This window comes from Poromitra crassiceps (genome assembly GCF_964638095.1).
Source record: "Poromitra crassiceps genome assembly, chromosome: 4".
In the NCBI taxonomy this organism is placed as follows: domain Eukaryota; kingdom Metazoa; phylum Chordata; class Actinopteri; order Beryciformes; family Melamphaidae; genus Poromitra; species Poromitra crassiceps.
Window position 1 is genome coordinate 48,108,056 of NC_139626.1, and position 14,291 is coordinate 48,122,346.

Sequence of the window (14,291 nt, forward strand, 5' to 3'; positions counted from 1 at the left end):
TATCGTCAGTATACCAAGGCGAGGGTTTTTTAGGGCGACGGATTTTAGTACGTAGAGGTGCGATAGAATCAAGCGAGGCGAGTAGGATTGAATTAAATTGATTTGTGAATTCATTAATGGAGTCGATCCGCTCTGGGAGAGAGGAAAGCGGCCCCGATAACAAATCAGCGAGTTCAGTGGGAGTAGAACTATCGATACGCCGGGCGGTATAGGTATCGGCTAGGTTTGATTGCCGGAGGGGCAGGTCTATTTTAAATTGAATGAGATAATGATCTGACAGTGCTGGAGGGTAAATCATGACTGACAGATCTGAGACGTTAATCCCACGAGCAAGGACGAGATCAAGCGTGTTGCCGTTAGAATGCGTTTGTTCATGAACCAACTGAGCAAAGCCAAGGGTGTCGACTAAAGATAGAAAGGCTTTGCAGAGTGGGTCAGCTTTACGGTTAACATGAATATTGAAATCGCCAATGATAAGGATATTATCCGTGCGGGTTACGAGGTCAGAGAGAAAATTGGAAAATTCATCAAGAAAAGATGAATAGGGCCCAGGTGGGCGGTAGAGCATAACTAGGTAGAAGGCTCCGAGGCCAGCTATATTAGAGTGTCTCATAGTAAGTATCTCACAAGATAGGAGCTTATACTTTTGATCCTGCAGAAGACCTAGATTTGAGTTATAAATTAGGCCAACGCCCCCACCAGTGGCGGACTGCATAATCGGGCACGTCGGGCAAATGCCCGGTGGCCTGGCCTGGCATGGCCTGGCAAAAAAAAAAAAAAAAAAAAAAAAAAAAAAATTTTTTTTTTTTTTTGTGCAGGCCAGGCCAGGCCACTCACTAAACAGCAGGCCAGGCGCCGCCTACTGGTTTACTAGTGGTTTTCTTACTTTATTCAGGTTTAAAGTGGGTGCATCTCATTGTAAAATTGGACTTGGCCCAAATTGGGCTTCAAACGGCCCAAATTGGGCTTCAAACGGCCCAAATCTGGCTTTAAACGACCCAAATCTGGCTTCAAACGCCCCAAATTGAGCTTCAAACGCCCCAAATTTTTCGCCGCCGCCCTTCGGACGCCGGCACGTGCGTCGGCCCGTATCGGCCTGGCCTGCTTGGTATCTAAATGCCCGGCCTGAATTATGATCCCAGTCCGCCCCTGGCCCCCACCATTTCTTGACATTCTGGCAACATGCGAATTGTCAAAGTTAGGGGGGGAGGCTTCAATGAGTGGAAGAACAACGTCCGGTTTTAGCCAGGTTTCGCATAATCCCATAACGTCAATATTATGTTCAATGATTAAGTCATTGACGAGGAGGGCTTTATTGGTGATTGATCTGATATTAATGAATCCAAATCGAATAGATTTATCATCAATATTAGTTAATTTAGAGCATTCGATACCAAGAGTAGATTTAATCTCAATGAGGTTGGTGTTTGACGGTTTGAGGGGTGGACGAGAGCGGCGTGAGGGGACGGAGCGACGAAGAGAAACTGTGCTAATTTGAGAGATCGTGGTATAATACGGAGACGGAGCGGCGGTGGTAACAGTCGGATTAATAACAATAAGGTTTGGGTTAGGATATTGCAGAGCGTTTATGGGTCGGTTACTAGTAATAGTGCGGCGCGGACGGAGCACAGTCTGTATTGGATAGACTAAGTTAATTGAACTAGCAGACTCCATAACCGCACAAGTAGAACTAACAGGCTGTCTAGCAGCCTGTGGCCCTGCATGTTGTGGGTGAAACTGTCATTCAAGGATAGTAGTCTGGGTTTGCCGTAGGCAACTATCCAGGTTTTTTGATAAGGTGCTAGCACCCAATGGGGTAGGGTGGATGCCATCCATCTTAAGCATGCCAGTCATGCCTCTAAAAAAGGGCCAGTTATCTAAGAATAGGTAGCCCTTATCAGCACAGTGTTTGGCCAGCCAGTTGTTGAGCCAAAACAGCCTGCTAAAAATGTCAGAGTTAAGTGTGACAGGGAGGGGACCAGAGACAATTAATGGATGCCGACTCATCTTGCTAGCAAAAGCACAGGTCCTAGTTATGCTGTGCTTTGTGATCTCCGATTGTTTAAATCTGGCATTGTTGGTGCCAACGTGTAGTATGATGTTATCATGGGTAGCCTGGGTAATTGTTTGTTTATGGCTGTTTGTTAGCACCCTAAGAGTAGCTTCAATGTCGGGTACTCTGGCCCCGGGCAGACAAACTATCTCGGCTGGTGTGTTAAGCTTGATATTGCGGGTTATAGAGTCTCCAATCAATAGAATAGAGGGTTTAATATTGTCGGGCGGAGCGGACGACGCAGCATGCTGAACAGGAGAGTTAGCAAGCGGCGTGAATCTATTCCGGATCTCAACCGAAGTGGTTTGTTGGGAAACGGGCTGCACAGCGGCGGGCTGTGCACGTTTAACGCCACGGCAGCGTGAGACAACTGTAAACCCATCATCCACAGACTGTGGGGCCAACGAGACATTGGCCGGGTTGTTCTGCTCGTGCTGCGGAGTAGCATTAACGGGGGCACCAGCTGGACCGCAGCTAGCATCCTCGCTTAATTCACAATACACATCAGCTACTGAGGTACATTGTAAATGATCAGGGAAGCCAGTCTGGTTAAGTGTAACAAGACTATCATTAGGTGACTGGCGTTTATCGTTCTCTAGTTGGGAAACACGGTTTTCTAATAGATTAATCATATCTAAGAGAGAGTGGATAGTAAGAATTGGATCGATCTTACCCGATTCGGGAGGGGGATGGCTGGCGTTAGCCATGTCAGGAGCGTGTCGTAATGCTGCGGCGAGAAGCAGCTCACGCCGTTGCGGTGCCCGGGGACCTGGGGCCTTGGGAGCAGAGGCTGGTAGCCTAGGTTGACGCCGGACCAGTCCGGGCCAGTCCGGGGACCTGAGGTCATTGGGAGCAGAGGCTGGTAGTCTAGGTTGACGCCGGACCAGTCGCTCGGATGTTGTGGCTAGTTGTTGTGCGATGAGGACCCGGGATACTGAGGGAGCTGGTGTTGAAGTAGTATCAGGCAGCAGCTTGAAAAGAACTTCATCATCCGAAGGAAATGAGCGTGATTCCACGGATCCACTAAGCGTAGTCGTATTGAATAGTCCCGTAGCATGGTGATTATCCGGGGGGGAGAGCGAGGGCATTGTAAACAGTTTAGCGTTAGCTGTTAGCTGGTGGCTAGCAGCTCTTGTTTACGTTAGCCTAGCAGGCGGCTAGGCTAACGTTTAGCGATAGAACGGTTGTTTCAGATGTCCGCGGATTGAGAGAGAAGAGTTATTGAGTAGCGATGTGATATCGCAGGCAGAGAAAAGATAAGATAGCAAAAGGTAGGCGAGGGATTGGCAAAATAAGTCATGTGAATCATTCAGCCCACCTTAAATATAGGACGAACGACAATTTTGCCCAGTTTCACTCGTTTTATTGGCTCCACATGCACACACACAGTGACACACACAAAATACCCCTTCGAGAAGTATGGGAACGGCATTCCCCCGCGTTCTACGGGGACTACACCTATGCCGGTGAGCTACAAAAGACACTGCCAGCTGCGTCAATTCCGCGCAGCACAGCAAGAAGACTGTAAGTTGAAATGTGTAGGCGTTAAGTCCATTTATTAAAGGCTTTTTAACTTTTGCAAAGCAAAGTGTGCCTTGGTATTTTTTGATGGTGACTTTTTGATCAGTAGTTAGCACAAGTTGGAAAGACCTGTTGATATTCAAGTCTGTTTGTCTTTCAGAATGGTTTAAGTAGGTGTGTTTCTCCTTCCAGAAATGTGGGCTTTTCTTTCGTGCATCTCTTGCTAGTTGGTTTGTTTATAATGCACATACCTGACTGCAAACGGGCAAGAGGCTGTGTGACGCAAACTGCGCTAAAACCCCCAATTGAGACACATATTCCAAATGTGCTGTATACGTCTATGTCTAAAGAGTGCCTAATGTCTAAAGAATAAGCTAAACATCTCCTGTTTTATTTTTAATAGAATGTCACATTTAATTTAAAGTTTTGATTAGGAATAACCCATTGAAACGTATAACGTCGCTGGCTAGCGGGGACCTTGTATGTCCATCTTCTCACACTTTGATTTTTTTCTCCGTCTCAAGTCCCCCAGGCAGGACTCTATACCCAGAAAAGAGACACGGGCAGACGCGCCGTGTATTTCTGACTTTGTTTTGTTTGTCTCAAGGCTTCGTCTGATGTAAATAGATCAATAAAATGTATTTGAATCAACCCTATAAGCTGCAAACTCATTTAAACTATGCAGATCGAAGTGGTTCCTGCCGAGGGTAATGTTAGCGTTATTGAGAGGCTGTGCTCCCCCGAGACAGTGCCCCCAAGTTGGCCTGAGAGCGGGCCCGCGGTTGCTGCCGGAGGAGCAGAGCCCATGTGCTTAAGAAGGGTTGCGGCCACGCGAGGCTGCTCGCCACGGAGAAAGTGCCTCAAACTCAGACTGATAATCGTGTAACACCATTTGAGCTCATTCAGGTAAGATATTAATAATGTAATGAGTAACTGACTACAGGGACATTGGAACAATTTTCTGGGAGGGGGGGCGGTAAGCCACTCCCACAAATCGGGGTCGGACCCCGGTGGCGCCCGCAAGGGCCCCGCCGAAGAAAAATGTGCCTTTTTTTGCATGTTTGGATCTTTTTTAGCCATATCTGGAGGAATAACTCATTTTAAACACACCAGTGTTATTGTCTATTGATTGAATTTCTATGTCTCGCTCACACACACACACACACACACACACACACACACACACACACACACAAAACACCGAAATTAGGATTTGTCAGCCACTAACAAATCAACACAAGGTAGCAGCTTACATATCAATAAGGATAAAACAAGAAATAGCCATCAAGAAAAGCACAGCAGCTCACAGTATGAATGAATGAACAACTGCCCCTAGTCAGACACACACAGACTGGTGCGTATTTTCCAACGTGACATAGGCTACACTGCTCTATAGATGTAAATCACTGACAAGACTCCATAACAAAGAGAAACACAACAGTTAAAGCTAGTAGTTACCCATTAGAAGTCCATGCCAGAGCCTTGCGCCGCTCCTATGAACTCCATTGTCAACATTACTACATTAGCATTTGAGCTAAATGAGCTATCAAAGCCAACCAAAACCTAGGAGAGCTGGCTCCCACTGCGCTGTAGTTTATTCAATAAACAGAGATTCTCCTCTCTTTTTCCCCACACTTATTTTGCGCACAGAATGGCAACTAGACAGGTGTCATGCCGAGTTTTGCACCCCCGCCGCCAAATGCATCCCCACCTCACGGGAGCGTATTGTAATGATTTATACGGAAACTTAACTGTTTACAAATGATATCATTGTCTGGGTAGACGTGATCTCCAGGCCAGGGGGTCTGTCCTGGCTCATGGAGACCGACTTTGTTGCATAAAATCCGCATCGAGGTGACTTCCATGCTTGGGGCTCTCTTCTGGCTCATGGAGGCCGACTTTGGTGCTTAAAATCCGGCTACAGGTGACCTCGAGGCCTGGGGATCTCTCCTGGCTTTATGGAGGGGGAGGCAAATCTCGGCGGTTTGTACCTGCCGAGATTTGCATCCCTGTTGTTAAAACAGCCCCAAAATGTGGTGGGGATGCAATTCTCGGCGGGGCTGCAAAACTCGGGATGACACCGTCTCCATTATCAGCAGTACCAGCAGCTACACATCATAAACACATTAGATTGCATTTTTGCAATCATGTTTTAACTGGTATGAAAATACACCATTTACGTGTCATTCATTCATTGACAGTAGAAAATGTGCACTGAATAGGCTACAGGTATGCAGACTGCCTGCACGCTCGCATACCCTGTGCGATTGATAATCAATAGATTTCCATCACATGCGTAATATCATCTCTGTGGAGACCTTCTTTTTACGCGTGGGTAAAATATCTCTTCCAGCAGCTGTTTGAGCTTTTCTCTCTGCACCAACATTTCCTGCTCTACTGGAGACAATTGCGCTTCTTTTGTCCATCACGTTGCCGCAAGTTTGGCCCTTATTTTTGGGCATTTGCACGTTAATTGACGCGTGCTACTTTAGTAAATTCTGGCGATACAATTTTCACTGGAAAGGAAAGTTTCTTGTTCTCCCAGTCCCTTAACAAGCTGTGAACTGTTGACATGAAACTACGGCAACCCACGAGGTCCAGTACTCTCTGCCTTAAAGGGCCAGCGGCAACAAGGTGAATGTCTCTGTCTGATGTGGCACTGCAGATCCAGATTAATGTTAAAGGAACACTCTGCCCATTTTCAACCAGCTTTGTATCATTAGAACATCAGTAGTATATCAGAAAACTGTAAACTGTTTTGAAGTCTGTCATTTAATTTGACAGTTATTCAGTGTTAAAGTGTGGACCAGTGACATCACTGGTCCACACTAACTCAAATTAATAACTCATTAACTCAAATCAACTCTCAATAACTGTCAAACTAGATAAAGGATGAATAGTTTGACAGTTATTGAGAGTTGATTTGAGTTCATGAGTTATTAATTTGAGTATATATATCACAGACACTACATACAACAGAGGAGTGTCAAAATAAGATCGGAATACAATAATCAATACAGGCAACAATGTAAGGAAGAATAACAGACAAAATCTACAAAACTATTTGTGTACCATTTTATTTTGTTGATCAAGTATTTTAAGTATTTGATCATTTGATCTATCCTGTAAGAAAGATCCGGTTTTTAAGATAAATGTGAAAATAAAATATCAGTCACCTGCCCACCATCCTCCTTATTTAAAATGACATCGCCCTCTATAGGCCAGTCATTACAGCTTAGTGTATCCTATTGAAATGTTGAGGCTGTAATACACCATAACACACTGATGCCTGCAGGCTTTGTCAGTGTGCCGGGTCGCTTTGCTCAATGGTGCTCCACGTTTGCATGGAAAATGAAAGGGACTCTGTGGAATAAGCCTGTGTAGATAGCCTGTTTTATTCCCAGTGGATTGACCTGTATGGGAGGGAGCTGAGTGGGAGCATCTCTGTTGCTGGGTGTGGACAGCTGCTGATGTCACCATACCTGCCTCCTACCTGCCTGCCTGCCTGGCTGCTGCTTATGCCTTACAGATGCAATTATGTCCTGCAGCCTATACTGTAGTCTATGATCATGCAACAAAATCAGAAGAGGGAAGTGGCCTCAGTCCATGCGTTAGCCTGCTTTATGGATTTATTTTGGTTTTATTCCATTCCGGGACATAGACGTAACTCCACTATCTATCTCTGCATTAGGAGCTTTGGGAAATATTGACCGTTTTCTTACCTTTGGACTTACAAACAGAGAGGCAGCCGTTCTCTGCCGCTGTCTGTCTGCCTGAGCTGAGCAACATGTCTGCTTACACACTCAGCAGAGACGCTTGACATAAGCTGGAACTTCTTCATCGACGAGTCTCCTCCTCCCCCCGGATGGTCTCTTAAGGAATGAGGGACGAGGAGTGACGTTATGGCGCTCGGGCACGGCTCTAAGAAGTCGCGGTCGTGCGACCTGGGGGTCGCGCCGCTGGACGATGGGGTCAGTAGTGCTGATGCAGAAACGATAGCTTAGAGATACACCTACAGAGTGGATTCAAACTATAGTTCAGACTGAGTTGCACCACAGGACAGCTTTTAACTCCTAATGTAAACCTGTTTGAAATAGAAAATGATAAAACAATGATCTCTCAAGATAATCGAAGAACGTGACTGTGGACCCGGGTACCGAGTGAAAGCTCAACTAAATAAAGCTGGGTGTCTCACATTATATACTCCACTGGGTGAAGGGTCTGAGTGAATTCAAACTACTGAAGGCTCTCAGGCTAAAAGGGCTTAGAAGAATCATGTCACAAGTCTCCTGCAGTCAAAACATACGGTTAAATTAAGATGATCCCTCTCTAACCCTAACCCTAGCCTCTGTGGAGCGCCGTCCCTTGGTCTCTTGTGCAGTGAGTTGCACCATAGGGAGAGCAAACACTTACACAGTAAACACTTCTGAAACAAAAGGCTAGACTTAACTTTTTCAAATTGTAGGCTACCTGTCTTCACTTTTTAGCCACAGTGTTTTCATTGTTTGATCATGAGTCTAAGGTGCAAAATGTATGTTTATTCACAGTTTACTCCACACTGGCTCATGTGCCTGCCAACACTAACATTTTTAGACTGAAGTTGCTACTCAATATCCTTGACTTATTGTCATGCAAAAAAAATATGTTTCCTGCAGAATATGTATTCCTGTCAGGGTGGGGAGTTGGGGTCCAGACCTTCAAATCCGCCCACGCCACAGAGTTGAGTTTGAAATGAGTGTAAGGAGTTGACAATTCAGTCTGATATCAGGCTAATTGGGGAGGCCTCTGAAACAGCTTAGATATCATTCATGGACACTAAAACTCTGCATTGAGACCCAGACTAATGAAATTATTTTAGTTGTTAGAAATTCTTTAAAGGCAGGGTGACCCAATGACAGAAGAATAGAGTGTCGCCCCCTCCTGGGTCCACGTGGTACCTCAGGAAGTGAATTTACCATTAATTTCTCAATTGGCATTTAATAAAATCCTTATAGAGTTTTGCTTGGACAAACCAAGCAATTCAATTTGATTTGTCCAATTCAACTGTCTTATGGTTACTTGCGATTCATCTCCTGAGAAGCGAGCGTGACTTAGGCACTCTAGTCTATAGGCTATTTAGCTTTGACCTTTGACCTTATTATCAGTTGCTTGCAGGGATGCAGTGGGAAGGCTGGCAATTGATAATACGCATGAGCACGAATAAATATAACCGATTTTTGTTCATGTGTGCGGTTGTTTTCCCTGACAAGAACGTTAAATGATTCCTGGGTTATCGCTGCAGCAAAGAGTGTCAGAGCAATGCCTATTTTATAGTGTGCAGTTGAACTTCCTCCTGCTCTGCATTTGTATGAACTTTTATTACCAGGTGGGCCTGATCAGAAAGCTGAAGATCCTAACAGCGTTATGTGATGAAACATGAATCCCGTGGAAGCCATCCAGGCGTACCCTGCCTGAGGCAGCTGGAAGCCATCCAGGCGTACCCTGCCTGAGGCTGGATTCACAAGATCATGATAAACCATGTGGCGCGTCAGGTTACATCCAGGCGCCTTGCACAGGGGGATTGTATTCTCATTAAGTGTATGCAAAGAAATAGATATTAGCACTTTTGGCCGGTGTATACATTGCAGACTTCAGTACATACAGGAGCCAGCGAAGAGCTCGCCTTGAATCCAGCTTTAGAAACTATAAGGGACTGGAAGCAGGAAACGGGTGAGTGTCTGTCTGTTGTCCACAGGGGGCAGCTGTGGCTCCTCCCACCAGGAGGACTCGAACCTGCAAGTGTCTCCTGGCCTTCCTCGCCATGGTCATCATCATCATCCTCGCTGGGGGAGCTGCGCTGGCCTGGTACTTTCTGGGTAAGCAGGCAAAACCTCTCTCTCTCTCTCTCTCTCTCTCTCACTCTCTGACACACACACACACACACACACACACACACACACACACACACTAAGAGTCACATACATAATGCATACATCATACAGTGTATGACATATGCATGTGTTTGTTTTTATACAACTGAAATGTCAGAGGGGGTGAATGTATCTATCTCTGTCTCTCTGAGGAAGTTGTGTGCAGTCTGAAGGGAGGAGAGTTATAGATTTTTACCAGGGAGTTGAGATGAGGTGTGGAGAACATTGTGCAGTGTTTTTAGTTTGTGTGTGACAGTCTTGATTGCATTGTTTTTCTTTTGCAGACTGAGGGGTTGGATGTTCATACATTGTACATACATTGTGTAATAAAGTTGTTGTTACAACTCAAATTGCTCTCCCCCCCCCCCCCCCCCCTCTCTCCCTCTCTCTCTCTCTCTCTCTCAGAGTACAGGGTGTGGGTGTTGGAGCCTCGTGTTCAGCAGCAGTACACAGCCTACCTGTCCATCCTCAACAGGAACTTCTCTGCTGGTCTCTCCTCTCACAGCAGCCTGGTGTTCAGGACAGAAGCCAAGGCGGTACAGAACATGGTCAGCCAGGAGCAGAAACTCTGCTCATACTGAAACACTATATGGATAGATTGGACTCAAGTGGAATACAGTAGATGAGACAGTAGTAAACGTTTTGAATATATTTTAAATATAATTTGAATGTCACCTTGCAACAGGCAAAGGAATTGTTATAACTGTACCTGGACGTGATGTTTAGTAAATCTCACAATAGCCATTGAGACATATCGCAGGCTCCCCATGTAAACAAATAGCTTGATCCTTCCTAGACTCAGCCCTCAGTCTTAATCCGTTTCACTCCTGTAAGACTGAGAATATTACTATTTAAATCTTTGCATAACGTTAGGTGGCGCTGTTGGAAGCCTTGCATCGGAGAACCAATCATGAGTGTTGTGGGCGGGCCTGCTTTCTGGGGGCAGTGACGCTCATGCAGAACCGATGTCTCGCAAAACATCGCCGCGTTTGCGGAGAAACATATTAATCACTTAGAAACAAACATAACCTGTTAATAGGACGTGTTTCATCCGGCGGCTAGAGGTCTTTCCCCCAGTGATAAGCCCGACTCCCGAGGCTAACGTTACAGAGCCTGCTGATGACTCACAGTAGCAAGCGGACCACTTCCGGGTAGGAAACATTATTGTAAAATAAACAACAGCTATAAATTTTGTTTGGAGCATATCAGCTTCATGCTCTGTGTTAGGACTATGATAAATGGCATTGCCGCTACCAAATAAAATTCTAATAATAAATGTAGGCGTGTCTGCTGCCGGCCGTTCTCGCCGGGCTCGGACAGACAGTTTCTGACAGTGAAATTCCCAGACGTTTGGAGACTAGATCCTTCCATACTTCCATGCATCATGAAGTTGACACTGTGAGTTGATGATGATGATGATGATGATGATGATGATGATGACGATGATGATGATGACGATGACGTTCTCTCTCTGTCTCTCAGGTGAAGAACATAATGGAGTCGTCAGCTCTCTCTCGATACCTCAACTCCACCACTGTCTTTGCTTTTGGGTGCGTAGATCTGTTGTCACCATCTTAAAAACGTCATATAATAGCTAGCAAAGAAGAGAGGAGAAGGCGAGACGCGAGTCACCAAAATTACAATCTCCTCCTTGTTTCCGTAGGCAGGGGAGTGTTGTGGCTCACTTCTGGATCCTGCTGTCCATCCCGGGCAGCCATGTTGGAAGAGTCACGCTGGAGAAGGTGACCAGGAGCCTGCAGGACGGCCTGGAGGCTCACAGGCTGTGGGGGCAGGGGGGAGAGACGGCCAGCTACGATGGATACGTCCTGCACATCCCCTCCCTGTTCGTCACTGGTGAGAGAGGGATGAGGGGAGGGAGGGGGAGACTGAGGAGGAAAGGATAGATGTTAAAGGGATAGTTCACAGTTTTTTTTAAAGGATTGATTGCTAGAGTTCTTTCTCTGCACAATCCACGCAGTTCCTCATAATATAGCAGGGAGTTCCCCAAGCCCCGGCAGCCGGCTATTTTGCCGCCTACTGGCCTCTGGCCTACCGGCTACTTTATAGATTATTATTATTATTAATGATGGCTAAATTCATCATTGTAAAAACCACAGCACAGTAAAAAGAGGCTGTGTAATTTGATGCGTTTTCTTCATACATCTAGCCTCTTAAATTTGTTCAAAGTGAACCAGATTCATGCATTTTAATTTAAAATGTACACATTTTTCTTACAGGGGGCATGGCCCCCCGGACTTCCCCAAAGGGGTCCTAGCAAGGTCCACCCACCACAATCTCTCCAGATCCTGTGGGAAACAAACAGTTATTATTATTTTCTTTGTTCCTAAAAATATACTGTACATTGCATGTTTGTGTTTTATATTGTTTTATTTATAATTCAATTGAGCATTGGGCCTTTATAAGAATGTTTATTTGTATTATTTCAATTGTCACACTCATGGATACACATTTGAGGATTGTTTATTCATTGGGAAAAGGACCACTGGAACAAACCTGAGCCGGCTACTTTTTCAATCTGACTGGCTGCTCAAAAGTTTGGGGAACTCTCTGATATAAATCTGGAATGTTGGGCAAAAATGAATGCAAGGTCAATGGGGTCACGCTCCTGTATGTACCAGCTGACTGAAGGTCACTGAAATGCACTTTGTGTGCACTGTGTGTGTGTGTGTGTGTGTGTGTGTGTGTGTGTGTGTGTGTGTGTGTGTGTGTGTGTGTGTGTGTGTGTGTGTGTGTGTGTGTGTGTGTGTGTGTGTGTGCGCACTGTGTGGATGACATTTTAGTGAGCCTCAGTCAGCTTGTACATACAGGAGCGTCACTTCATTGACCTTGCATTCGTTTTTGCTCAACTATCCAGAGCTACTGTGAGGAACAGCATGGGTTGTGCTGAGAAAGAACTCTACCAATCAACATCATCATTGGTAAGTAGCAAATAGAGCTAATAAACATATGACCCAGGGTCATAACAAAGAGAGAGAGAGAGAGTGAGAAAAAAGAGGAGTCACAAGTCCAGAGAGTCGCAAGGGAGAAGCAACAAAAAAGTGTATTTTTTTTAAATAAATGTGCTTTCTTTAATTTTACTTCTGTTTATTTTGTTCCCTACAGAAACCGACCCCAAAGTTATCGAACTTTTGAAAGCCTCATTTGGTACCACATTTTATTTCCTCTGCTTTTTCATCATTTTAATTCTGCTCTACTTTTGATTAATCTGTAATTAACATGCAGTTGTTTCTAATTTCATTGGGCCACTCTGCTGCAGTACTGGTGTACTGTCATGGGAGCAGTGGGGGTGGGGGGGATAGGGGGCGGTAAAGACAATAAGTTTGAAAATCTGTTAATTCTGTATTTCTCTTCTTTCTTTAATTGCTTATTTAAAAATGAAAATAGCACTTCAAATGCCTTAAAGAGCATGATGCAGGTTAGACACCACTTTTATGTAGCAATTAGGATTCTCTTTTGTTTTTTTATTTTTCCCCACACATACTAGCTGTATCTAGACTGGTTTTTGTTAAGCATCTGGCACACGCACATAAAAACCCGCAAATCTAACAATAACACCTGTGATGATTTTAATACACAATGATCAATAAATGTTCCCTCGGATCATTACCTCCATACGCCGAACGTCTGTCCCGGTCTGTCCGTTCCCTCGAGAGGCCGCTCGCTGCTAAAACTCATCCCCTCTGTAGCTGAAACTGCTCTCCTCTTGAGCTCCAGCAATAGTGACACTTGCGTCCGTCTCCGATGATAAAATGATCCGCCTCAGACCATTCTGCAGCCGGGTTACACGAGCTGAGATGGTCGGTCCCAAAATTATATTTCCAAATAGGCGTTATTTTGAAAAAACGATTGCATATTGGGGGTCAACTAGTATTACTAGTTTTACTACTTAGTTACGTTTGACTACTGAAACTATAAAGTGCCATATTAACCATAGATAGAGCCCAAACTAAACAGAAAGTAAACAGTTGCCTTTGGGAGGGAAATGGAGCGGAGTTTTCTTCTTCTCCCGTCAATGCCGAAATGCATTCTGGGCAGTGTCGAATTATTGTACCAGAGGGTCAAAATGCTATTGGTTTTGGTGGTAAATTATCGTACAAATATGATAATTATCGTACGTCTGGTGTTTTGGAAAGTTTTCTGCTGTACACATTGACTGTATATTATTATTATTACAGTTAGTACAGTAGCCCAAGTGTCGTCACAGGTGTTATCTGCACAGATGGCTTTTTTTTTAACTTGTGCATTATAATGCCACCTTTTTCTCCATATTTCTGCCCTGGGGGCATGTTTTAATTTTGTTTTTGTTTTTTGGAGTATTTTCATAAGAATCTTGAGTCCTAACTGTAAATAAAAAAATAAAAAAAGCCTGCACCACGCTCTTTAAAAAACCTTCAAATACAAAATCACAGCAAAATAACACTTGTGGCTGCAAGATGACACCTTTGTCCAACTCCTACCAGCTTTGGCTTATAAAACAACAAACGATTGAATCTGGAATCTGTCAAAGTTTACGACAGCAAAAATCACACACACACACACACACACACACTCGGACAATTCAGCTCTAACTAACTTCCCTTCTCTGTCCCCAACCCAGACTGCTACCGCTACCAGAGGGTGGTGTCCATGGGCAGTGCGGTGGCTCTGCGCGGCCCGGACACACAGCGCTCCTCCTGCCTGTGGCACCTGCAGGCGCCCCCCGCCTCCCGGCTGGAGCTCCACATGGAGTGGCTGCTGCCGGAGTGCCGGGACAGGCTGGTGGTGTACGACTCGCTCTCCCCCTCCGA

General features: G+C 45.1%; 1 protein-coding gene across 1 annotated transcript in view; it reads left to right on the top strand.

Annotated features, from left to right (window-relative positions):
• Window positions 1-7,476: 7,476 nt before the first annotated feature.
• tmprss6 (transmembrane serine protease 6) overlaps window positions 7,477-14,291 on the top strand; it is a gene marked incomplete at both ends in the record, with an annotated part of 20,051 nt that continues 13,236 nt past the window's right edge. The window contains 7 exons of the mRNA XM_083635954.1: window positions 7,477-7,545; window positions 9,309-9,429; window positions 9,889-10,031; window positions 10,966-11,033; window positions 11,147-11,337; window positions 12,607-12,648; window positions 14,102-14,291. The exon at window positions 14,102-14,291 is cut by the window's right edge and continues 18 nt beyond it. Of these exons, the coding sequence (XP_083492080.1) occupies window positions 7,477-7,545; window positions 9,309-9,429; window positions 9,889-10,031; window positions 10,966-11,033; window positions 11,147-11,337; window positions 12,607-12,648; window positions 14,102-14,291 (824 nt within the window). The remainder of the gene's footprint in view (window positions 7,546-9,308; window positions 9,430-9,888; window positions 10,032-10,965; window positions 11,034-11,146; window positions 11,338-12,606; window positions 12,649-14,101) is intronic.